The sequence below is a fragment of the Desmodus rotundus genome, chromosome 8, assembly GCF_022682495.2.
Source record: "Desmodus rotundus isolate HL8 chromosome 8, HLdesRot8A.1, whole genome shotgun sequence".
In the NCBI taxonomy this organism is placed as follows: domain Eukaryota; kingdom Metazoa; phylum Chordata; class Mammalia; order Chiroptera; family Phyllostomidae; genus Desmodus; species Desmodus rotundus.
This window is the reverse complement of record NC_071394.1, coordinates 121,390,410-121,417,610: the sequence shown is the minus strand read 5'-3', so window position 1 is coordinate 121,417,610 and position 27,201 is coordinate 121,390,410. Positions and strand designations below refer to the sequence as shown.

Here is a 27,201-nt window from a genome sequence, read left to right as displayed (position 1 = left end):
AAATTAGTGCCTTGGAGTCCTCGGGAAGCCAGAGGAGGGGCTCCACTCGAAGACACTCGTCTGCTCTGAGAGCTCCAATCTCTATTTTGATGGCTTCGTGGTTGGCCCTTATGCTTCTGTACTTTTGCTTTTTGATGAACATGGTTTCCAAAATTTGACCCTTTAAAAAATAGTCTCCTTAGGTATAGTGGTAATGGTCGCACAACATTTTGATTGGACTCAATACCACTGAATTGTATACTTTAAAATGGTTAAAATGGTAAATTTTATGTAAATGTTTATTTTACCACAATTTATAAAAGAGGAACTTCCTTAAAACTTTAAAATTTACTTAACTATTCATACATTACATATGTCAGTTATGCATGTAACCAAGTCCATAATGTTCTTTGACAGAAGGTTTTTGGGGGGAGATTGCATATTTATTTTAAGAGACATTTAATACAGTTTAAAATGTCTAAAAATTGTTATATAAATATAATGAAATGCTATTTTTTAAATTTTTTAAAACTTTTTTAATAATTTTTAAATTTTTATTGCTATTCAATTACAGTGGTATGCCTTTTCTCCCCATCCCTCCACCCCACCCCAGCCGAACCCCTCTCCCTCCCCCAATGAAATGCTATTTTTAAAATTTTGCTCAAATAATGAGGTTTAGATAGCTTTGAGAATTTTGGTTTTTGCATTGCCACTTTTTTGTCAATAATGGGAATTCTCTTTATTTCAGCTTAAGAAAATTCGATCATTGCTTGTTGCTGGAGCTGCACAATATGATTGCTTTTTCCAACATTTACGTTTGTTGGATGGAGCACTTAAACTTTCAGCTAAGGATCTTAGATCCCAGGTGGTTAGAGAAGCTTGCATTACTGTAGCGTAAGTATATTCTTTATGTGATAAGCATTTTTTTATGAATGAATTTAGTACTCATTGATTCAGGGTTCATTGAATAAAACAGCAAGATAACTGTCAAAAAGCTTTTATGTGATCCAAAATCTAATTACAAGGATCCATTGCGTGTGATTTTAAACATATTTTTTTCTTAATGGCACTTTATACCAACCTTAAAATGTGTTTATATTTATAAAGCCTACTGGTGGAGTTTTGGTCACTAATTCTGAGTTTAAGAAGAAAGGGAATGTCCCTGGCTGGTGTGGCTCAGTGGACAGGGCGCCAGCCTGCAAACCAAAAAGTCACTGGTTTGATTCCCATTCAGGGCACATTCCTGAGTTGCAGGCCTCTCTTTCTCCTTCCCTTCCACTCTCTTTAAAAAATAAATCAAAACAAAATAAAAACACTCAAAAAAAAAGAAGAAAGTGAATGGGTCTGAGGACTGGCTGCGTTCATTTTTTCTCTTTACTAATGTAGATATTAAGCTCTCTCTGTCTGATATTTTACCAATTATTCTGGAATTATAACATACATCATTAACTTACCAAAACATAAACTTATTCTGTGTGTTCTATATTCTTCCAAAATTCAAGGACAGTAGAATTCTAAAATTCCTTTTGTTACTACTCCCCACCTGAGTACTTTTGTTGTATGTGCTGTTGAATGAGCATTCTTTTGAAGACAGGCAACACAAAGATGCCTACTATTAGTATTTCTCAGCAGGGTTGAATTAGATGTCCCAGTCAGAGCAGAAAATAGAAAAATAAAACAACCTCATGAAATAAAAACTATGAAGATTAAAGGACCAAAACTCCCATTTTTATTGGATGATATTATTGTCTATGCAGAAAACCACAAGAGTCTATAATTATTATGATTAAGGGACTTTACCAAGATTGCTAGATACAAGTCAGTGTATCATGTACCAAAATAATTGAATATCTCTCGATTGCAGAACAAAACAAAAATGCACAAAATGTAACCTTGAAAAATACTCCGTGATGAGAATTCTGCTCCTGGCCATGATGCAGTACTGGCAGTACTGGGTAGTGCTGCAGGGCTCCCTCTCTTGCAGCAAATGACAGAACATGTAAAACACCCTTTACAGATAATGGGCAGTGGTCAGAGCAGGGCTGTGATTTTTGAAACAGTGAAATCATTTGAACAGTATGATCAGCACAGTTCTGACCTTGAGGCACTGAACCATGGGGAAGGGAGGGAGAACAAGGCAGAGGAAGGCGGTCTCAAACAGAGCAAGGCAGTCTCACTGAGTTGTGAAGAAACAGGGATTGGAGTTTCTGAAGGGTGAACTGGCTAAAATTTACAGTGCAGAATACTGAAGAGAAGAGAGATGCACAGAAAAGGAGCTATAAAATCTGTTTAGGGGAGCGCATGAGTCTAGCTGAATACCGGTTTTCGCCTGTGAAGGGTGCAATGCCCTGAATACCAATAAAAACTGCTGGAAGCCATAAAGTGAGCACCAATTCCCAGAGCTCTTTGAATCAACAACCTGAAATTTTGGAGCTAACTGTATCCCAACCATGTGTTTTAAGTACGATAACAATATATAGAAATTAACCAATACTGCAAGCAGTGTCAGAACTGTGAGTGATTGCAGCATTCTTCCTGAGTGCTTTAACTAAACTCATACAATTAAAAGTTGAATTTGTTTAACTATTTCACAAGTTTGGAAAGAGAAGACAGATGTCCCTAGGATCACGCCACTAACTAGTATATGATAGAGTTGTATTTTCAATCAAGAATTCTGAAACCCTCCTCCAAAAATGTCAGGGAGCATTTGTGACTAATACAGTGGGGACATCATTAATAGAAATAGAGAATGTTTTGGAGAGTGTTGATTTGGGTCAGCTTTTGAACTTGTTTATGAAATATGTTGAATTTAAGAATCATATTGGGACATTACAGTGGAACTATCTGATGGATAAAGATGGCTAAAGGTCAGAGTAAACAGGTGAATTTTTTCCCTGTGGCTTTAATAGTTAAATTTTGACATCAGACAGCTTCTTGTGCCATTGCAAATAGTAGGTGCTAAAATGGAAAATTTCAACTTTTTTTTTTGGTCTTCACAGTTAAAAGATGGGAAAACGGAGGAAATATGTAATATTTGCACTTTCCTATCTCTTTTTTTTTTTAACATTTTAAAAAAATGGTTGTTCAAGTATATTTTTCTGTCTTTTTCCCCTACCATCCCCACCAGCCCACTCCTCCCCTTTCCTATCTCTTTTGCTTTTCTGCTTAGAAATTGATTACAATAGCCCTGGCCGGGTGGCTCAGTTGCAGTGTCATTCCATACTCTAAAAGGTTGCAGGTTCTGTCCCTGGCCAGGGCACATACCTCGGTTGCCAGTTCAATCCCCAGTTGGGGCATGTACTAGAGGCAACCGATCAATGTTTCTGTCTCTCTCCATTCCTTTCTTTTTCTAAAAATCAATAAAAATATATCCTCAGATGAGGATTAAAAACAAACTGATTACAATAAAAATTTTAAGTCGAGTATAAGAATATTTTAAAGATATATAATCCTACCTATATTTAATGTTAAACTATTTTGTCTTCCTTTGTAGCCATCTTTCAACAGTTTTGGGAAACAAGTTTGATCATGGCGCTGAAGCCATTGTACCTACACTGTTCAACCTCGTCCCCAATAGTGCAAAAGTCATGGCAACTTCTGGATGTGCAGCGATCAGATTCATCATCCGGGTAAGTTCTTTTCTTTTGTTCCGCTCTTCTGTCTCCCCTCCCTACCCCCTTTTTTTTCAATTTACTTAAATAAATCATTGGTGTTTTTTTAACTCCAAGGGGAAATTACTTTTGAATTTTTGTGATAATAAAAGCAATGCTTGGTAATTATAGATATTTTAGAACATTTAAATAATGCAGAGGACTACAAAGTAAACATGCTTCCACAAATACAATATACACATATGTGTGTACTTTCATGTGTGTGTGGGCATGTAGTCATGTTACAGGTAGTAACAGCTACCAATGTAAAAACAGTAAAAATGTTATAAGCAGTGGTAAAAGATGACGGGGAATTTCCTACTATTTCTCATATCTTGAAGATACCCAAAAGAACAGAGTTAAAAAGATAAATTTCCCCTCCCCCTGAATTCTGCTTTTCTGCAAATAATCACTCTAGCCATTTAGTATGTACTTTTGGAAACTTCTGTTCTGTGCCTACACAAACCAGATTTACTATAAAGTGTAAACATAGTATTTATATTTTACATCTATGTAAATAACATGTTTTTAACTTGTTTTTTAAATTTCACATACTTGGGCTCTTCTCTTGTTCATACATACTATATATAGTTCTTTTTAATGTCTAAAGCAGTTCTCCAATAAAGGTTGGAGCATCAGCTCATACATCAAAGGTTGGAGGTTCAATTCTTGTTCAGGGCACAAACCTAGGTTGCAGGTTCAATCCCCGGTCAGAGCTTGTACAGGAGGCAGCTGATTAATATTTCTCTCTCACATAGATGTTTCTCTCTCTCCCCTTTCCTCTCTCTCTAAAGTCAAAAAACATATCCTCAGGTGAGGATTAGAAAAAAAAAGGACATAACATTACATTCCCTCACCATTCTCTCCGAAATTCATGGAGTCTTTTTTCTCCATCCTTTGCCAACATTGTGTATTAGTCTCTCAAAGGTCTTACAATTCAAAAAATGCATTATTTCATATTGTACTTTGCATTTCTTAGATTATTAGAGATGTTAAGTATTTTTTCCTTTTTAATTCTTCTATGGATTGCTAGTTTATACATTGAACAATTTTTAGTTTTTATTTATTTTTTTAAAGTATATTTTATTGATTATGCTCTTACAGTTGTCCTATTATTTTCTCTCCTTTTCTGCCCTTCATCCCCTCCTCAACAGCATTTCCCCCACTTAGTTCATGTCCATGGGTCATACATATAAGTTCTTTGGCTTCTCCATTTCCCATACTGTTCTTAACCTCTCCCTATTTTGTACCTACCAATTATGCTGCTTATTCCCTGTACCTTTTCCCCTATTCTCCCTCCTCCCCCTCCCTACCGATAACCTTCCATGTGATCTCCATTTCTGTGCTTCAGTTCCTATTCTAGTTGTTTGCTTAGTTTGTTTTTGTTTTTGTGAGGGGTTTTTTTTTTCAGTTTCAGTTGTTGATAGTTGTGGTGAGTTTGTTGTCATTTTACTGACACATTGAACATTTTTCCATCACTGATTTCCAAGTGGTGTTATATAAGTATTAATTCTGTGTTATATGTGTTGCAAATATTTTTTACCAGTCTGTTAGTTTTTCAAATAATGTTTAAGCTGTTGTTTGTTACATATAGAACTTTCCATTTTTATGCATTGAGATAGTGCTCTTTTTGTGGTTTTTGTTATAGTTGTAATGACCTCCATTTCACAATTATAAAATATTCAATTTTTTAAAACTTACATAAATGTTGTTTCTTAAGTGTAGATCTAGCTGGATATTATTTCTTTGTGAAACATAGCTATCTAACTTGATTTTTCTGATTCTAGTTTTGTCAGTTTTATTTTCCTAACAATTGTTGCTTTGTACTTTATGGATGGTCAAAATTTTTGGCTATTACTATTTTGAAGTAGATTTTTAAAACTTTTCTGTTTCTGTTTATTGTGCTTTCTTCTTATCTGTTTCTTATTTTCTGAGAAGTTTCTTATTTTTTGTCAGTGTTAAGAATAAAACCTGTTTACTTCTTCCGCTTTTAAAAAAGTATACTTTCCATTTCTTTCATGTCATTTTCCCCCCATTAAGTTCAATTGAACAGACAATTTCATTTTTAGCAGTTGATATTAATTGTAGCTTTTTACTGCTTTTATTCCTCACCAGTGTTTATGAATAAACTCTTCTTATTTTTAAATTGTTTCTAAATAATTTTCGTTTGTTTTTAGCGTGGTCTCACTTTTCATGTGTATTTATCTTTGCATATTTTGAAATGTCTTTGCCCTTACACTGTAACTAAAAAATTGGAGTTTAGGTTTACATTTCTTTTTTCTTTTTTACTAATACACAGAGTTTATTCAGATTTCACCAGTTTTATAAGCACTCATTTGAACCTGTCTGTAGCTTTGTGTAACTACCACATTCAAGGTGAACAACTGTTCTGTTTCCATAGGGCTCTTTTATGTTACCCCTTGATTTGTACTTTTTAAACAAACCATTTATACATGCATCTGGATTCTATATAAAGTATCCCATTTTTCCAATGTTCAAAAATAATTCAAAATAATAAGCTACTATCACCCAGCACTATGCAGGCCTAGAAAAACATGTCTATTGCCTGAAATCAGCCTACAGCTGTCTGTTTGCCATTTAGTATACATTACATCTCAGGTAAATAAAACTGTGTATCTGATGATACAGTGTATGTCTTCATTGAGTATTTGGTAGGTTTACGTTTCTTTTCCCTTAGAATTGTTTTCTTTTCTCTCAGAATTGCTTTCTAAGTTTTTACTGTTGTCTCTAAGAAGTGAGATACCATTTGGTTCTTTTTATAGAAGAAAAAGCAGGAAGCTTTAGGAAGTTTTATGGGATAGCCTGTTTGTGTTACGAGCTTCATAGCAGATCTAGGAGTAGATCACCTTTCGTTAGTGCTGTCCTTACACAATGCATGAGGGTTTCTGACTGAAATGAATTTTCCTTAAATCTATGTTAATTTTCATGAGTTGTTTATTGCTTCTGGGGTTTTTTGCCAGTTTTTTTTCTTTATTACTCTTATCGCACAGAGTTTGGAACCCTCACTGTCATTTATCACTTCTTTGATAATTTTTTGTCTTGTATTACAGCTGATACATGTTCTCAGGAAAAATTTCTTTAAATTCCACTCACTTGACAGTACCCATTTTGCCATTCTTAGCACTTTTTACATTGTTTTTGTATCACTCATTTTTCATGAGCTTGTCATGTTATTGATACACAATTCTATCATCTCACTGAAAGTACAAATCAGGTGGGGTTTTTATTTGTTTATGTTATCTACTGTTTTGTATATTTCGTTTGTTTTGTAGGGGACTACTTCCTTAGATTGCTGTATTTGATTCCTAATTCTCTTTTTAATTCTAGAGAATCTTTTTTTAAAATTGTCAGCTCATATTAATAAATTAAGGTCTAAATTGTTCTGACTTAGTATTTGGTAGAATACATTGTCTGTCATTGTAAGTGTCATTTTTAATTTACCTTTGGTGTAGCTGCCCCCGAATATGATGTTGCAATAGTTAGGTCTCTCTCCCATCCCAGCCATTGTGTTGGATGTGGACTAAGTAGCAGCAGGGTCTTGGGGAGATTATGAGAGAGAGGAGGAAGGTGGTAGGTGAGAGATGGTAGTGTGTTGTGGCTAGGGGCTCACCTAGGGCTTTGACTCCGTAGTAAGAATGTTTAGGGAATGCATTCTGGATGCTCTTAGGGAGCAGGTCTGCAGAGCCCTTCTGTACTGAATGTGGCAGTTGAATAGCATGCAGGTCAGCACTCTCTTGCATTTTTCTCTTGGACACTTCAGGTCTGTGGCTGGTTTCTTTCTGTAGTAGCTGAAAAAAGTTTTCTCCTTTATTTTGGTTGAGTTAGTTGTGACAGACACTGGTGTGCCACACACATTCTCCTTCAGTGATGACTTTCACTTGAAGCACTTTTGGCAGAGAACCTTCATGTGCCAGCCTCTTCAGGGATTGCCTCAGCTGTAGCGGGCCGCCTTTCCCAAGGTCTTGCCTCTTCCCAGTATGACCTTTATTCAATACCTGACTGATGTGGAATTGCAAAGCCTCGGCCATCTTGGACCAATTCAAGACTGCTTGGAAAGGCTATTTTAACTCAGTGGCACCCTAATGGCCTTGGGCAAGGTACCCTTGGACCATATCACAGTTCCATTTCTTCCTCTCCCCACTTCTGCTTCCTTTTCATACCTTCCATGAGTATTGATCCCAAGGGCACTTCTTATGTCCTGCACACTAACTTCATCTCAGTCTACTTCATAGGTAGCCCAACCTACACCAATAGCTCAGAAGAAAAATAAAGATGGAAAGCATCAAAAATGTATGCTTTGGTTACTATTTTATTATGTCTATGTTGAACTTTTTAGTGTTCGCTTCTCTAAAGAAGAGCATAAGAATTACTAATAGAAGTCAAAAGGTTATACCTATTGAACTTTACCTGAATTCTATAGAGCTATGATTCAACCAGAATGAAAGTTCAATTAAATTACCATTTCTTTTTTGTTTGTTTTGTTGTTGTTGTTGTTCAAGTACAGTTGTCTCTGTTTTCCCGCCACTGCTTTCCCCCTTAAATTACCATTTCAAAGTGCATTCTCAGTAGTTATGTATGTAGTTCACACTGATGACTTATGATTACATAGCATTTATTACCTTCTCCCAGCAGGAGCCATGGTACTTCAGAAAATACGACACATACATGCCCAGTTTCTCTCAGTGCTTCTTCCCCCCAAAAGTACACTGTCCTAACAGTTCTCTGCAGTTTTGCACGTAGCTTGTCTTCATTTTACATTACGGCCACACCTGTCCTTTTGAAACTATGTCATTGTAACTATATTTTATTTGGGGAAAACTTTTTGACTGGTCTTAATTTCTTTCAAAATCATATTTTATGATCTTTTTGTCCTGCATTTATATAAATACATGAATGTACGAAAGATAGAAGGGATGATGTGTATTTTTCAGCCTTATCTAAAACATCTTTTTCAGCATACTCATGTACCCAGACTTATACCTTTAATAACAAGCAATTGCACATCAAAATCAGTCCCTGTGAGAAGGTAAGTTTTGAACAAAAAAAATTTTAGTATGGCTTTAATATTGCATTATGTTTAATTCTTAGTCTGGTACAAAAATTAGTTATTAATTTCTTGCCTTCTAGAAACCTCAATAAATTTTTTTTTATCTTACATCATACAAGGCAAAGTGAATAAAGCAATTATGATGACCACCCACGTTCCTCAGTTTCTCATATTAAGCTTTGGTTTATTTGGGCCACTGGTTGCTTGGTTTTTAGAAAGCATGCAGTCTCGAGTCAGGCCTCCACTAGTCCTGCAGCTGCCACTGATTGTCCACCGTGGGCGATTATTTGATCACTCTGAGCCTCGGTGTTTGCATAGTAGTAGCCTAATGGTGTCAGCCCTATAGCGTTCTGAGGATTCAATGAGGTGCACGCTGGTAGAATTGAACATAGTATTTGGAACAGAGTAAATAGCCACGTCAGGTCAGTCAGTCAGTCTCTCTCCTTACGATTTCTATGGTTTTTTTGTATCACTATCAGTAAAAGGAGAACAAAAACAAGATTTGTGTATTTGATGTTTAAAGAACTCTTTCTCTTTTAAATTTGATAAATACATATTTATTTAAATACTTTGACTGCTAGGAAGAAGCTGCATAAGACATCATTATTACCTTTAAGTGTTTTGGAGCTTTGGCCACAGTTGTTCACTTAACTCTCTCTCTCTTCTGTTGAGGGTTGGCAGATGACAGCTGACTGGCCAAATCTGGCCAACAGTATAGTTTTTTTTTTTTTGTACAACCCACAAGCTAAAGACTGTTTCTAACATGTTTGAAGGGTATGTGGTTCCTAAAGCCAGAAATATTTACTGTTCTGGCCCTTTGCATACGATGTTACTAATCTCTGTCTTACACTGAGGAAAATGGCAATTAGAGGAATAGGACTGTTAACAGAGAAGAGGGAGTCAGGAAATGCATCATAGAATTGACTTGACAATGGTTGAGGTGAGGGGGTGTAGCCTAACCAGAGATGTAAAATTGTGCTGCATGCTGCAGAGCCGTCCAATAGGCCACTGGGCCAGAGCACTTGGTAAAGGAAGGTTTCAACAGGAAAAGTACCTGACTGGGTAGAGGAGGAAGGCCCAGAAGTAGGTTGAAGTCAGTGTAGAGGGTTTGAATGTCGTGAAGGGAAATTTTGACGTTGTTCCATTCTTTGATAGTTCTTAGTGAGGAGGTATTGTCATCCATCATACTTTTTATTCCAGCTCCGAACAGTGATTAAGAAGGCACAATGGTTTAAATAAGTGGGAATTTTTCTGATTCACTGAAGAGAGGCAGGGTCTGAACTAGAGTTGTATTGATGATAACTGATTAAAGGAGATTTTTTTCAATAAATAAATTCAAGAGATTTGAAGTGTAGTAAGGAGCCTGATAATTGGGTATGGATGAGGGGGGTGATGTCAAATGTTTTAGACTGTGAACTCTGGAGTCAGAATGGCAGGGTTTAAGTCCAAGCTCTGTCACTTTGGGCACCTCAATTTAACCTCCATATTTCTCATTTCCTGATCTGCGTAATATGGGCTAAAATAGTGGGTTTCTGTGTAGTATTTGAGTTGACTTTCACTGCCTATGTAGAGATGCTGAGTTGAACCAATGCTGGCAATATAGGCCTAGATGTGAGAAGCATGGCCAATAGTCAAGTGTAAGGGCACAGATTATGTTGCCCAAGTTGACTATAAAAGGGAAGTGGGCTGAGATCAGCACAAACCAGGTGAGCACCTGTTTAAGGGTAGGTGGAGAAAAAGTGTTAGTATATTAAGGAAGAAAAACAAGGCAGAACTGTAATTAGACGCCAAGAAAGAAGAGAAGCTCAAGAAGAAGACAGGTGAAGAAGTTGAGAACTAAAGGGCTTAGGAGAAAAATATACAAATACTTGATGAAAAAATCAAATACATTTATTTTTAAAGAAGCATTGTAGAAATGGAAGATCCATCACATCTTTCTTGGCCACCATTGTGTATCTTGAATTTCTAGTGCAGAGTAGGTATTTAATAAGTATTAATTTTACATTTGACAAGCATTTTAAGTTAAACTTATGGGGAACTCTTGTCATCTTTTTGAAATAACTTAGCATAGAAATAGTTGGAACCTTAAAGTAAGTTAAGTATTTGACAATTAAAATATCCAAAAACGTGTTATACAGTCATCTGAAAGAATCTGTGGGAGACTGGTTCTAGGACCCACCTGGGACACCAGAACCTGCAGATACTCAAGTCCCGTGTACAGAACGGTGCAGTATTTGCGTGTAGGCAACAGCAAGGTGTACCTGCCCATCACTTCATTCATGTAGATTTAGCATAGTGGTTGGTGTGTGACAAATTCAAGTTTTGCTTTTTAGAACTTTCTGGGATGATTTTTTTCCTCAATATTTTCAATCCCCTATTGGTTGAATCCATGTGTAAGACACCCACGGATATGGAGGGCTGACTGAACTTTAATTAAGGGGGCAAAGTGCAGTATTATAGAAGAAAGTGTTGCTTAGTATTATGTTATAAATTAATATAATGGTATAACATTTAGTTATAATTAACTTTTATTTTTTAGGCGCTCATTTGAGTTTTTAGATTTACTGTTACAAGAGTGGCAGACTCATTCATTGGAAAGGTATGTATCAGCTTTCCTTCTCCCTCTTCTCTCCCCGCCCCATGGTTACTGGTTCTTCAGAAGATGATAGTATTGGTTTTGAATTATTTCTCATTTTACTTTAAAAGTTATTTGTACTGATTATTTAAAAGATATTTCTACTTTAAAGCTGTGGTGTGGCGCTCCTTTTATTTCTTGTAGCTATAAGTAGTATGATTTTCTTCTTTGTGGGGTGAGTGAAAGTCTCTTAAGTAGAATGAGTCGTATAAGGTACTCTAGGTTAAATTGGGCAAAAATTTAAAAAATGTATCTCTAGTCATATGAGATAGGTTTACCGAGGTATAATTAATCAAGTAACGAATTATTTAAGATATAAGGAAGGCACTGCCTTTTAGAGGAAAAAGATTTTAAAAAGTTTCTCCATACCAGTTATCAAGTGTCATTGGTCAGGTAATATCCTGGGTGGTGTTTAACCTAGTTCTGAGGTGAAAAAGAGGAAAATGCTACTGGCTATTTGCATGGCTGTATTCCTTATCTCGAGTTTGAAGCTTGGGATATACCTGTATTAATGTTGAAAAAGATAACTGATTTTTTATTTTGATGGAAATCATTAAATTTGTTCACAGCCCCCTTTTTTAAAAAAATAGAATTTGCTGTTTAATGTAGGCATGATATAATTCCAAGTTTTCTTTAAGTTCATTAGTGGCAGCTATGATTCACTCCATCATATTATAACTGATCATACATACTGTTAGCAAGTCATTTTCTACATTGGTGGGTCAGTGAGCAACCACACAGATTATTTTTTATTCATTAAAAGTTTCAAATTGAGTATTATATATTTATATATTATTTGGATTTTGTATAAAAATAATAATTTTGAGGTTGATAATGTTTAACTTACTAGAAGGAAAGTATGCATGAGTGAAATGTGTTAGGTGGAGCATTAGAAAATCTTGCAGTCTTAGATTTACTATTGTACTCTAATTAATCTTTCAATCTCTCCTTTCCCTTCGTGATTGATATGTAACACGTAGGCATTAGATATTATTTGTAGTGAAATACATAGTTTTACACATAATTCTAAAGATGTTTTATTTTATAGACATGCAGCCGTCCTGGTTGAAACTATTAAAAAGGGAATTCATGATGCTGATGCTGAGGCCAGAGTGGAAGCCAGAAAGTAAGTCTAGAATGTATTTTTGTGGCAGTTTAAACATACTTTGGTCTTTTCACTGAAAGGAATTATATTGGGAGAATGAAAATATTACAAGCGTCCCAATTATTCTGCTTTTGATTAGCTCTGTAGTAAAATTAAAGTTGATTTTATTCCATTAAATTTGTACTATAAGTCTAACAATTTACTTAACATTGTCATTTGTATAATCATCAGTATTCCTAGTCCATCATAATGTATTCACTTTCATTGTGAATAAAAATAACTATCATTTATTGAGCATGTATTATGTACCTGACACTGTGTGGGGCAGTTGGTATTCATTCTTTTCTGATATTTAAAATGCAAAGGTAGCATCTCCATAGATCGGCAACTGACATTTGAAGATTAGGGGTTTATCCAAGCTACACAAACTGTAAGGATTACAGCCAGGTTTTGAACTGAGATCTCCTTTTCTCAAAAGCCCACCTTTTTTCCACCAAAACTTCTTAATTTTAGAGAGTATTCACTCTGACACACAGTGGATGTATTAAAAACCTACATGCCCATCTTCATTCTTGAATGTCCACATTCTACTGTAATGTCTAGTAATGTAGTTATTACTTTATGCTTTCTTTTTCATTTTGTCATTTGTTCATTTGTTTTACAGGACATATATGGGTCTCAGAAACCACTTTCCTGGTGAAGCTGAAACATTGTATAATTCCCTTGAGCCATCTTATCAGAAGAGTCTTCAAACTTACTTAAAGAGCTCTGGCAGTGTAGCATCTCTTCCTCAATCTGACAGATCGTCATCTAGCTCCCAAGAAAGTCTCAAGTAAGATCATGTAAATGATAATTATTGATTTATTACTCTCCCCAACTCCCCAGAGTTCCTTAAGTTGGGTACTTGAATATCTGCTTGCTTTCCCGTAAAGCCTTGAAAGAATGATGATTTGAAGTACTCATTTTCTTTGGTCTACTGTCTCAAGTGTTGGATTACGTGCTAGTGTAACTTCTTTTTGTTTAAAGAGTTTGTGATTCAGATTTGGTTTCTATATGTTCATGTCTGGAAAAGATTGGAAAGCACTGATTTATATGCATTTTTTTAAATACCCACAAAGTAATTTATACAGTGGCTGCTTCTAGGGCATTGACATGGAGGAATTGTCATGGAAATTCCAAAGACGTCTTCAGAACTATTTGACAGCACTATGTGACTGGTAAAAACTCCAGTGCTTTCCTTCTTCATCTCTTACACAGCTTCAGATTTCAGCAAATCCCTCGAGGGGCAAAATTAGTGTCTGACTCACTTCTGTTTAACTCCATTATCATCATTGCGTTGGCTGCCACAAACCCCACTGCCTTGGCAGCCTTAACCCTGCATTCTGGCTGTCTGACTCTAGGAGATTGCTGAAGTCTCAGATGCCTCCTGCATGCCCTAGCAGTGGCCACAAATACCTGCAGGTTTCCCCAGGGAAGAACAGCTCACAGATTGTGAGCAGACCTCTCTGGCATTTCTGACTCTTTGGACCTTGATCCCACGAAGATCACTGGTTGCCTTCACAGCTTTCTGATGCAGAAGACAGACCAGGGTGAGGCAGATGAGGCACCCGGGGCACAATTTTCAAGGAGGCACTGACAGGGTCTTGTGAGTACTAATCTAAAGTTGAGCGACTTAGAAATTTTCAGAATAATTGCAGGATCTGATTTTAAAAAATAAGTACAGTAGGAATAATGACCTATCTAAACTGTTATGTAAATTTGTGATAAATCCTTCACCTCCAGTGAGCATTGTTGCTTTTTCCTTTTTACTTTTATGTACAGCGCTCTAACTTGAAAGTGCACATGGATCACCTGAAGATGATGTTAAAGTGCAGAATCTGATTGATAGATCTGGAGTGGGGCCTGAGGCTTTGTGTATTTTACATACTTCTAGGTGATGTCAGTACTTTTTGTCCATGGATCATACTTTGAGTAGCAAGGATATGAACAAGATATTTGGTCTTACTTTAGTATGACATCTTTAAACATAAACAACTTTAAGTCCTGTGAACCTTAAAGTTGTCTGCCTCAACCTAATTAGGTAACGATTTTAGGGGACAGCTATAAAAATAATCTAATACTATGTTTAATAACCAACTACCAAATTTATTACTTAATAATAATAACTCAAAGAATATTTTTCAGTAGCCTGACTTTAACCTGAGATTTTTGCTTCTCTCTTCCCCTGACCTTTAGAATTTATAGATATACTTTTCAGATCTCCCTTACATACTTAAAATTTTTATCTATGGGCTGCACAATACTATTGCATAAAGATAATCAAAAGAAGTATTAAGAGAGATGGTGGGTTCTTTGAGATGATTGGAGATATTTTGCCTTCTAATTGCACATTATCTTCAGCAGTAGATCTTAGCCTTTTTTCTCAGCCCCACGCAGTAACTCTTAGCAGCACTGCTGGAGGTAGTATGATACCTGCGTGGTAACTACACGGGTTGCCAATGGCCACAACCATTATGACTTAGATAAGCAAGATTTTAGTAACTCTGAATTCCCTGTGTGCTAATAATAACACCTCCTCTCTCCCCGTAAATAAAATACCTCAGAATATATGTGTTGGAGAGTTACTGAGTCCTCTATGGTGAGTCTTGTAATGTGTGCTGAGCACCAGAGTGAACAGTAGCAAACTGGTCTCTGTCTCTGTAGAGTTTACAGTCCTTATTCATTTTTACTGTTTCATTTTTTGCTTCACAGCTAATTGAGATACCACTGATATGTAACAACTGTTATATCGTGATTTATAAAACGGAAATTAAAATTAGAAATACTTCTCAACTTTTTAGAAAGCTCAGTGGTATTTCACTGTTAATCAGAGGAGTGATAGTTACATCTTCTTACTAAAAGTATTCCCTTTTACCTTACAGTCGTCCCTTTTCTTCCAAGTGGTCTACGGCAAACCCGTCAACTGTGGCTGGAAGAGGTAAATTGCCTTTTTAAGTAAGAGTCATAACATATTTTACTTAATAAAGTGAGAGCTACTTCATAAATAAGGTAAAAGTTACTGTGTAAAATTATTTTCTCATTATGGGTCACATTAAAACCGTTTAAAAACTACTGCTTTAAACTGTTCAGCTTTTAAAAACTTTTGATGTGCTTTTAAAGCTTTTAAACTATTCTGAAAATTTAAACCTTTGATCTGACCTGCAGTGAGAAAATCATTTTATATAGTAACCTAATACCACACATATACACTGTATCTATACTAATATCCTATACACATATATTAACATAATATATACAGCATAGTGTATACAATTACATAAATATATTATACATATACTTAGTGTGTGTTGTAAACACACATGCATATATAGTATAATACAAAGTTTCACAGAACACTACTTTAGTAATGATGGATGCACTCTGTTTTCTATTGCTTCATTTCTTTAAAATGCTTGTCATGGCCCACTCAGTTGATTTCACTGCCTATTATTAATGGGTCACAGCTCAGAGTTTGTAAAACTTCATTTTTAAAACTGAAAAACTAAAGATCAGAAATTTAATGGCCTAACTTGCATTGCCCTAAGGGTGGCAGCATCTGCATTATTTTCTGAATAACCCCACTCCTGGACGAGTCCTCCTTACGTTTTTCTGCTAGTAAACTGCTGCCATCTGTTTAGCTTGTCCAGTGCTTCATTTTCATGGATCAGTCATTAAGTATCATCTCTCTCTTTTTTTTTTAAGGTTTATGTATTTATTTTTAGATAGAGGGAAAAGGAGGAAGAAAGAGTGGAAGAGAAACATCTGACGTGTGAGAGATGCATCAGTCAGTTGCCTCTCACACGCCCCCTACTGGGGACCTGGCCCACAACCCAGGCATGTGCCCTGAGTAGGAATGAAACCAGCAACCTTTTGGTTTTCAGGTTGGCACTCATTGAGCCACACCAGCCAGGGCCATAAGTATGATCTCTTTAGGAAACAGTCCTATGAATTTTACAAAGTATAGTTATGTTTTCCATTTTATGGAAGAAGAAAATGAAGCAGAAATATTGGGAAAATTGTTCAAGAAGAATTAGTTGTGACAGGATTGAAACTGAGGTATTCTGACTTTAAACTACTATGAAGTACTTTCTGGTGTCCATTTGGCCACCGCCTCCATTTTGACCATTTGTCAAAATGGATTAACTCATTGTGATTTCAAGTTCATGTAAGTTTTACAGTGTTTGCAGTGATTTAAATAATATAGGCTACCTTTGCTTTGTTTCCATTAGTACCAGCAGGCAGCAGCAACAAAGCCAGTTCCCTTCCAGGAAGCCTGCAGCGTTCACGAAGTGACATTGATGTGAATGCTGCTGCTGGTGCCAAGGCGCATCATGCTGCTGGCCAGACCATGCGAAGTGGGCGCTTAGGTGCAGGTGCCTTGAATCCAGGATCCTATGCATCACTAGGTAAGAGAGCTAATTCTGGGAAGCTGCAGTGTTTTCTCCCTGGTCTCAGTGAAGTCAAAATGGTGGTGCTGTCATAATTATTTCTATTTTATTCTTGCCAGTTAAGGATAGTTAATGTGTTTTAATACGATTCTATACCTGGGCCATCGTTCTGAGGTATATAAGCTCCATGTTTCCACTTTTCCCTCTTGCCACTTTCCTAATCATCTTGACCAAAGGAACCATTCTTGATTCCATGATTTGCCTATAAAATTGTAATAGTTCCACACTCCTGCCGTATCCAGCCACTGGTCACTAAGGAACTTTAGGGAGAACATTGGCTTTGTATCCGGCTTCTCTGTTCTTTCTTTCACTTCTGTTCCCTTACCAAGAAATTAACGCCTTTTAAGGGTCTGGAAAAACTGCAAAACTTAATCAAAGCTTAAACTTATGTTTTCTAAAGCGATGCAGTGTTTGTTTTTTATGTCCATCAACTTTAAAGTTTGACATTGTTTATCTCTGTTTTGCGCCTCATTTTTCTTTCTCTCGGGTGGTACTGGTAGAACACGAGGCAGACAGGTTGTTGGAACACAGTAGGAAGGGGAGAGGTTTCAGCATGAGTGTGGGCAGTACATGATGACGTTGGCACAGCTCCATTCAATAAGGAAAGGATAAATTATTCAGTAAATGGCGTTTAGACACATGACTTGCAGTTTGCTACAAAATTAAGTTAGAACCATGTTTTACACCATATAAAAACTTACTCCAGATGACTATAATGTTGAACAAAAACATAAAGCAACTTGATGAAAACATGGTAGTTGAGTATTCATCTAATATCAGGTGGAAGAAGGAATTGATAAAGGCCAAAAACACACGAGTGAAGAGTTCCTCCGATTTAAAACTTTAGTGTGCAAACATAGTCAAGTGACTAAAAACTAAAAGGGAAAAAGTTCCTGCCACATGGGGGGATTACCATTTATCCCCCCATGCGCTCATCCACCTCCACCCACCCCCTCCCCACAACAATCACCACATTGTTGTCCATGTCTGAGTTCTTTCTCTTTTTAAAATTTTCCTGTATTGCAGATATCACCTTGCTAGAATTGCAGTGTTGCTTCAATATATGAAAACCAATCAACATAATAATAGAATAAAAGACAAAACCACATGATTATATCACTACTGTATTTTTCAGACTATAAGACACACCTAGGTTTTAGAGGAGGAAAATAGGGAAAAAAAAACCCGCTCCACCACCCTGCCCTCTCCCTCCCAGAGAGCCAGGCAAGCTACATTTGGACTATTAAGACATACCCTCATTTCCCCCCCAAATTTGGTGGGGGGCGGAAGTGCATCTTATAGTCCAAAAAATATGTAGATGCCGAAAAGGCAATTTGACAAGATCCGGCATCTTTTCATGATAAAAATATTCAACAAACTAGTAATAAAAGAGTTTTCTGAACCTAATAAAGAGTATCCATGAAAACTCCACAGCTAGCATAACATGTAATGGTGAAAGGCTGGATGCTTCCTCCCAAGATCAAGAACATGATAAGGTTGTCTGCTCTTGTCCTCCCTAACAACATTATCATGGAGCTTCTAGACAGGACAATTAGGCAAGAAAAAGAAATAAAAGGTATCCAGATTGGAAAAGAAGTAAAACTATTTTTATTTACATGGCCTTAAATATAGATTTTATATGTAGAAAACCCTAAGATAGCCCCCCAAAAAGCTGTTAGAGCTTATTAATGAGATCAGCAAGTTGCAGAACACAAAATCAATATACAAAAATCAGTTGATTTCTAAATGGTAGCAGTAAACACTCCACAAATGAGCATAATGAAGTAAGAAAACAATTCCAAGTGTAATAGCATCAAAAAGAATCAAACACTTAGGAATCAATATAACAAAAGCAGAGTAAGACTTCTTTAAGACTCCTGTTTCTTCTTTACTCTCATACTCGTAATACTACTGACTCTAGATGCAAGAGTTTTCCACAACACGCAAGTCTCCTGCACCAGATGGGTTTCCTATAAGTCAATTCAATTCTGACACTAACTGTAGATAGCACAGACCTCAGAGGTTAGGGGCTCAGTCCCATAAGACTACCCCAGCTTTCCCTTCAGACATGAATTGCAAGTCCAGATTGTTACCTGTGCTTCTGCCAACTGGCTATAAATTGCAGGTTCCCATAATCTCCTCAGTTAATTTCTAGAGCAGTTCAGGACTCAGGGAAAGCAGGCTACTTATTAGTTTACTGGTTTATTACAAAGTATATTAAAGGATATGAATGAACAGCCAGATAAAGAGATACATGAGTTGAGGTCCAGAAGTGTCCCAAGTGGAAGAGCTTCTGTCCCTGTGGAGCTGGAATGTGCCACCCTCCTGGCATGTGGATAGGTTCACCAAACCATAAATGCTCTGGACCTGTACTTTAAGGTTTTTATGGAGGCTTCATCACATAGGCGTGATAGATCATTAACTTTGTCTCCAGCCCCTCCCTTGTCCTTCCCAGGCAGTGGAGAGTGGGCCTGACCATTCCAAACTTCTGATCATGGCTTCACCTTTCCTTTGACCAGCTTCCATGCTGAAGCTGTACAGAAGCCAACCAGGAATCAGCTCTGTAGAACCAAAGCCACTCCTACAACCCAGAAAATTCCAAGGGATTTAGGAACTCTGTGTCAGGTACCAGAGCCAAAGACCAAATATTAGGACAAAAGATACTCCTAGTGAAATTACAAGAGTCTCAGGATCTCTGTGCCAGCAGCCAGGGGCCAGAGACTGTTTTTTGAGTGTATATGTACATATATACAAACATGTATACATATATATTTTATATCACACTTCATACATCTTGTTAAAAGAAATTAAAGAAGATCTAAATAAGTGGAAAGACTCCGAGTTTCTTAAAGACATCATACTGGTAAGATGGCAAGTTGACCTAGATATTCAGTGCAGTTCCTGCCAAAAATTCAGCTATATTTTTATAGAAATTGATAAGCTGGACCCAAAATCCATATGAAAATGCAGGGGATTCAGAACAGATGAAACAATCTTGAAAAAGAATGAAGTAGTAGATTCACACTTCCTAATTTCAAAACTTACTTCCGAGCTGCAGTGGCCAAGTTTGTGTGGTACTGACATAGACCAATGTAATAGAATTGAGAGTCCAGATAGAAACCCATGTATTTTTAGTTCATTGATTTTCAACCAAGGTGCCAAGATCATTCAGTGGGGAAAGAATTGTTTTTTCAACAAGTGGTGCCAGAAAACTGGATAGCCACATGCCAGGGAATTAATTTGGAACCCTACCTCACACCATATCCAAAAAGTTAACTGGAAATGGAACAAAGCTCCAATTGTAAGAGCTAAAAAAAAAGAAAAGAAAAAGGTGTAACTCTGTGTCTTTGGATTAGGCAGTGTTTTCTTAGATACTGTGCTAAACATACAAGCATCCAAGGAAAAGGTAAATTGTACTTCACCAAAATTACAAACATTTATGCTTGAAAGGGCACCATCAAGAAAGTGAAAAGACAGCACCCAGAATGAGAGAAAACATTTGCAAATCACATCTGATCTGGGACTTGTATCCCAAATACATAAAGAACTCCTACAACTCTGTAACAAAAAGACAGTTCAGTGTAAAAACAGGCAAAGGATTTGAGTAGACATTTCTCTAAAGACTGTACAAATTGCCAGTAAGCACATGCAGATGCTCAGCATCATGAGTCATTAGGGAAGTGCAAACCAAAAACACAGAGAGATACCACTTTATATCCACTAAGATAGCTCTTATCCAAAAGATGGATAATGACTAATGCTGGCAAGGATATGGAGAAATTAGAACCCTCATGCAGTGCTGGTGGGAACATAAATGGTGGGGCCACTACAGAAACAGTGTGGCAGTTTCTCAAAGAGTTAACACATAGAGTTATAATGTGACCCAGCAGTTCTACTCCTAGCTCTATACCCAAGACATACGAAACATAGGTTCTCAGAAAAAGGTGTACATTAATGCTCATGGGAACATTATTCAAAATAGTCCAAAAGTGAGCACAACTCAAATGTCCATTAACTGATGAATGTTGAAATAGGTATGTCCATACAACGGAATGGAATGTTACTTAGCCATAAAAAGGAATATATTACAATATTCATTCCTTGTCCACAGAGGATATGTTCCAAAACCCCCAGTGGATGCCTGAAACCATGGATTATACCAAACCCTAAGGAATCACTTTTTGCTTCTCTCTGACATATCCAAATGGCCAGCAGCGGGACTCTTGTGCTTTGGGGCCATTATTGAGTAAAATGAGGGTTACTTGAACACAAGTACTGTGATACTGAGACAGTAGATCTGAGATCCAAGACGCTGCTAACAGGTAGCACATACAGTGTGGATACACTGTCCATCCTGGCCAGGATGGAGCAGAACAGCACACAATTAAAAACTTACAAATTGTGTATTTCTGGACTTTTCCATTTAATATTTCAGACTGCTGTTGCCCACAGGTAACCGAAACCATGGGAAGTGAAACTGCAGTTAACAGGACTGCTGCACATAAAAGTGATAACTGTTACTGCATGCTTACACGATGGGTAGGCTTTGAGACTTATTACGCAGTCAAATACACACAGCCATATAGTGTGTGATTCCATTTCTATGAAATGCCTAGACTAGGTGGATCCACAGAAACAGAAAGTAAATTAGTTGTTGTCAGGGGCTGGGAGTCAAGGGAATAGGGAGTGACTCCTAATAGGTACATGATTCCTTTTTGGAGTGATGAAAATGTTCTGGAATTAGATGGTAATGAGGGTTGTACAACCCTGTGAATATATTAAAAACACTGAATTATATGCTATAAAAGTGTGAATTTTATGGTACATGAATTATATCTTAATTTTTTAAATAGGGAAAACTGGAAAATAAATTTAAAAAACATCCTGAGCCTTAAAGCTAAAATACATTTACCACGAAATAATTGTATTTGAAAGTTTTAATGTGAACTAGAAAGCCAATTTGCAACCATTTTTTTCCCATATGAAAACCTATAATAATGCCATGAGATTGACTTAATTTGTTTGTTTTGGTTCTTTAAGGTTTGAATTGCATGTTTGTTTCATTACAGAAGGGAACAGTGTCCCTCTATCTTCTTTTCTTCATCTGGCCCAGGTTCATAGTCAGGGGCAGTAAAGCTACTTTCCTGTGGCTCCTTCCAGGACTTAGGTAGTGGATTCTCTCATTCTTTCCCTTTTTCTGTTTTTCTCTCTCTCTGACTTTCTCTTTCTTCTTTCCTTTCCTCCTTCCTTCACCCTTCTTCCTTCCTTTCTTTCCCCTCCCTCCTCTATTTCTTTCCATCTTAGCTTTCTTGTATACAGGTGACTGGTGTGCACTTTCTGTCTTCTCCTACTTTGAGCCATGCCTATTATGCTGAACATTTATGGCTCAGAAGGAGTTATCCATTGTTTTTCAGGAAACACTTTAATGAGCCCTTAGTTTTTCCCAGGCGTCCTGGTAGGCACCCAAGATCTAGAGATACGTGCTTCTATATTCAAAGAGTCTCTTAGTCCTATTGAGTTTTATGCATTTGAGTTTCAAGTCCTTGTGAGACATAAACTGGAGGTGTTCAGGAGGCATGGTGGTACAGTGAGATATACACATACACACACATGCATGCATACACACATATACACATTAGTTGTATTGAGATATAATGGTATAGGAGTTCAGAGATCTATGCTTGATATTAGATTTAGAAGTCATTAGAGAATTGTTCTTACTGTAATCTTTCAGTATGTAACTCAGTACATTCCTTAAAGCAGTTGCCACTGGGTTTTTTCTTCCACTAAAGTACCATATCCTTTGGGAAAAGGAATATCATGAATGTTTTGAAGTTTATCCTTTAAAACTTTATCCTGAAGAGGAGGCTTGGTGTTATGGGATATGGGAATTTGCGTCAAGGAAACCTAGGCATATGCAAAGCCTATTGGAAAAATGTCCAGCCATTGTTACTATAACGAGAACAATTTACGGGACATCAATGTAACCTGGCAGCCAAGGAGAGAGTACTGGAATGCTCATGCATGAACAATGACAACTGCACTAGTCAGTGGGGGTGGTAGACACTGTTGAGTGAGTATGCGTACTGTGTGGATGTTGAATTCAAAATGACTGAGCGAGTGGAGCAACAGATCCACATCAAATTTTGTGTTAAGCTTGAACATTCTTCCATGGAAACTATTTGAATGATTCAGAAGGCTGTAGCTGTGGGCAACTGGGGATTGGCAGCTTCATCACGACAACACACCTGTTTATGCATCACATCTCATGCACAGTTTTTTGGTAAAACATCAAATCACCCAGGTGACTCAGCACCCCCTACAGTCCAGATTTGGCACCCTGCGACTTTTGGCTTTTCCCAAAGTGAAATCACCTTTGAAAGAGAAGAGATTTCAGACCATTGATGAAATTCAGGAAAATGAAACAGGGCTGCTGATAGTGATTGGCAGGACGGTGTGAGGTCACAAGGTGCCTACATTGAAGGAGACTGAGGCATCATTGTCCTATGTATTATAGTGTTTCTTTTTATCTTGTGTCTTCTTCAATAAATGTCTCTATTTTTCATATTACATGAATGGATACCTTCTGGACAGACTTCCTATATGTATCTTTATGAATATTTGATCTCAACAAGTGGGTTTGTGGAATTGCTTAAATGGAAAAGAAAATAAGTGGTTCTATTGGTGTCATATAGACAGAATTCAGATTTCAGTTAATTGTGGAAGAAGTTGGAGAAGAATCTGTATAAATATTTGCTGTGCTTTTTGGTCAAGAAAAGAGCTGAAAGAACATTGTAGGAATTTTCTGTAGTTAAAGGTTAATGGCCTTTTGGTTTTTTAGATTGGAGGAGTTAAATATCTTTGTATATACCAAGGTGACAGAGTCAGTAGAGAGACAAAGTTAAAAATGCAAGGATGAGAGGAGATAATCTATGACCCGAGTTCCATCAAAGGCATGAGGAATAGGAGTACAGAGCATAGCTGGGGAGTTTGCCATGGATGTGGAAGGGTCACCAGTGTCACTGAGGTAGAAGGGAAGGAAATGAAGGAGGTAGATTCAGATATATTTGGGACGTGGGCATTAAGAAAAATGTCATCAGGGAGGTGGTTGTGGCTTCCTGGTTGAAAGAGTCACGATCATGTGCTAAGAAAAAGCATGGTGTCCTAGAAGTAGCTTGAGGTTTGGAATAGCCATTGATTGGGCACAAGAGGTGGGGCATTCTTCTAGACTTCCTACAACCACCCACATATTTGAGCACTTGATAGAAGGGATTCACAGGATTCTCAGAGACAGTTGCATTCATGGCTGAGGTTTATTATAGCAAAAGGGCATGTAGCAGGATCAACAAGGGGAAAAACTCATCAGGGAGTCAGAAGGAGTCTAAGCTCAGCCTTTCAGAGCTCTCCCTCCAAGCAGAGAGAATGCAGGGGCTGGCTGCACAGAATGCACTCCTTCCTACAGCAGTGAAAGGCAGGAACAGAAGCACAGTGTTTCTGCCCAGGAAGGTTCACTTAAGACTCAGTCCTGTGTGAGGGTGGAGGAGGGTTAGTTATGTAAGCACTTTGCCACAGAGCCAGCCTCAATTACTAGAGTGTTCCCTGTAAATCACATTGTTTGCAAAAACAGTGTAGGCAAGCTGGTATGGCAGAGGTCAGTACCTGTTCCCCCACCCCTTACCTCCCACACAAAATAACCTTATCGTGGACATAGGAAGTATCCAAAACTAAGTTCCCAAGGCCAGCCAAGGGCCAGCCTGATAAGTAGGTCCTTAAGATCAACTCAGACCTAGTATGTTAATACTTTCCTACATAGGCACTAAAGATGAAGCCTGATAATTATCCCAGTTTTTGGTAATGCCAGCCTGCACAATTTCATGGTTTTGTAATTTTCTCTCTTGGGGACTTCAAGTAGTGGCGTAGAAAAATTGAGTAGATTTATCCAGACTTAAGGTTTTATAGTGTGGGTGTCAAACTCATTTTCACTGGGGGCTGCATCAGCCTTGCAGTTGCCTTCAAAAGGCTGAAATAATTTTAGGATTGTATAAATGTAACTACTCCTTAACTGTTAAGGAGTTGAAATTATATTCGGCCCTTTGAAGGCAACCGTGAGGCTGATGTGGGCCCCGGTGAAAATGAGTTTGACACCCATGTTTTATAGGGAATGAGAGTTCTAAGAAAGAACGGGGTGGGGAAGCAGCAAAGCACTAGACAGAATAATGACAAGAGAGCTAAAGAGTAGAATTTTGGGGTATCCTGTAGGCTACAGAGGAAAAGAAGAAAGGCAATTTGTGGCTCTGAATAGGAGAAACTCAGCAGACTAAGGCAGGGGGTTTGCCTGGTGCTGGCAGGGGTCCAAGATCAGGACTCGGGCTTCGCCGACCTCTCTCTCTAGGCTAGTGAAAATCAGCCTCACTCTTGGTGGTGGTGGTGTTACTGTTTCTATCCTATGTAGGAACCTCATCTTGTCTAATGTGTTTTAGTTGGAAACAAGCTTCGTATGTGTATATATGTCTATGCTATGAATTCTGTCTACTTAAAAATAACGTTTTCTGTGTTTTATAAAATCGTTTTTTCTAATATACTAAGTTTACCTCTGTTCTTTACTTGCTTTTTCATCAAAGAGGATACTTCTGACAAGATGGATGGTAAGAACTTCCTAATTCTATTACTAAAGATTTTTATGCCTCTTGGATTCTATTTAATGTCTTTGTTTATTTTCTTAATTTCTGAAAATAGACTACTTACTTAGCAGCAGTCTTAATATGAAAATGACAACATAATGTTCTGATTTTATTTTAGTTTAGGCATATCCATTTTGGGGTTTACCAGTCTACTCAAACACTAGATTACTATTTGTTGTAAGTTAAATAAATTATCTTAATTTTTTTTTATCTGAACTCTTAGAAATAATCTTGATTTCTTGAGCCTTTCTCTGAAATATTAGATTCAGAAGAATAGAAAGGAATCTCATAAGTCATTTGACTCAACTTTCATTTACTAACTCTGATAAAGAGACAAATGACATGTTTTTCAGATTCATATGGTTATTTATGAATATGAAATGCAAGTTATAGGTGCAGTCTTTTTAAGAGTGACTTTTAAACTTAACATTTAATCAAAACTTAACTTTAAGCTTTGTCTTTTTGATTCATTGTTCAAATTATTATAGTTTATCTGTAGTTACTTGACTTAATATAGTATTTTTTTATCCACATGGTATATTTTTGTCTGATACAAGACAGCATATTGTCCCCACTTTCCCTTCACTTCATTAGGTGCCTTAATGTTAACTAGGAATTTGAGCTTTATTAAAGAACTTGTAAGAAGATACTGAATCTGTAAGTCACAGTATGAGATCTAGGAGAAATGGAGAAGAGTATGTTTTTCTGTCAGTTTTGACATAAACACTGAAATTGATGTATTGTCCATTCTCATGAAATGGAACATGTAATCATGGGCTGGGTACGTAAGTGTTACTCATATTAGCCCTTGTGCTTCTCTGATGTCTAATGTGTTTCATACATTTTAAAAATCATTGAATGAAATGAAAGCTCACCAGACCCTTTGATATGACTTCTAACACTGAGATTCTGAATCCTTTAAAAACAAATTATTCTCACTTTCAGATCAAAATATTTTCTTGTTTGGGTCAGAAACATCAGCCTATTTGAAGAACCACTTTCTATGTGATGTGTTACTCTCACTGATGCTAAATCCTGTATTTCAAAATATATATACACACAGAGAGACATATCTGTTATTGCCCTTTGGTAGCAGAGAGTTACAGTACTTGGTCATTTTTGCCCATTTTCATTGACATCTTAGGGAGTACACATAAATGTTGAGTAAACAGCTGATGGATTGATAGGTCTTTATAATGCTTCGATGACAATACTGGGTTAATGAGGCCTAGGTCGTGGATTTGATTCCCGTGTTTGTCAATTAGCTTTTCTAGTTCTTTTATGGACTAACTTTGAAAATGCACAGAAAGTATTCTTATTTTGGAAAGATCTATAAAAATCTTCATTTCAAAGAGAAGTAATGACAGTTTCATCTTTCTTGAGTGAGTAATTTTTCTAATTTTCTTCACTTCAAATTTGAGTATGAAATACAGCAGAACAAAGTTTATGTAATGGAATTTTGCCATTTTCAGTTGTCCAGTTTTAACCTTTTTTGTGCTGTGAGTCATTAGGTTACCTCAATTTTTCCCCCCTCAAAATGAACCTTAGTTTCAGGCTCTTAGACTAGGAGGTCTTAATTTTGCTTTCTTTTTAGTT

At 37.0% G+C, this 27,201-nt stretch overlaps 1 protein-coding gene across 50 annotated transcripts in view; it reads left to right on the top strand.

Moving 5' to 3' along the window:
• Positions 1–27,201, top strand: part of CLASP2 (cytoplasmic linker associated protein 2) — a 146,813-nt gene that overhangs the window by 60,536 nt on the left and 59,076 nt on the right. For 43 of the 50 annotated variants that reach the window (XM_053929965.2, XM_053929954.2, XM_053929949.2 and 40 more), the window contains 9 exons: positions 728–873; positions 3,473–3,608; positions 8,606–8,676; positions 11,237–11,296; positions 12,381–12,458; positions 13,102–13,269; positions 15,359–15,414; positions 16,706–16,882; positions 25,546–25,569. In XM_053929965.2, coding sequence (XP_053785940.1) covers positions 728–873; positions 3,473–3,608; positions 8,606–8,676; positions 11,237–11,296; positions 12,381–12,458; positions 13,102–13,269; positions 15,359–15,414; positions 16,706–16,882; positions 25,546–25,569 — 916 coding nt within the window. The remainder of the gene's footprint in view (positions 1–727; positions 874–3,472; positions 3,609–8,605; positions 8,677–11,236; positions 11,297–12,380; positions 12,459–13,101; positions 13,270–15,358; positions 15,415–16,705; positions 16,883–25,545; positions 25,570–27,201) is intronic. The other 7 variants (XM_053929968.2, XM_053929963.2, XM_053929966.2 and 4 more) reach the window with 1 other exon arrangement.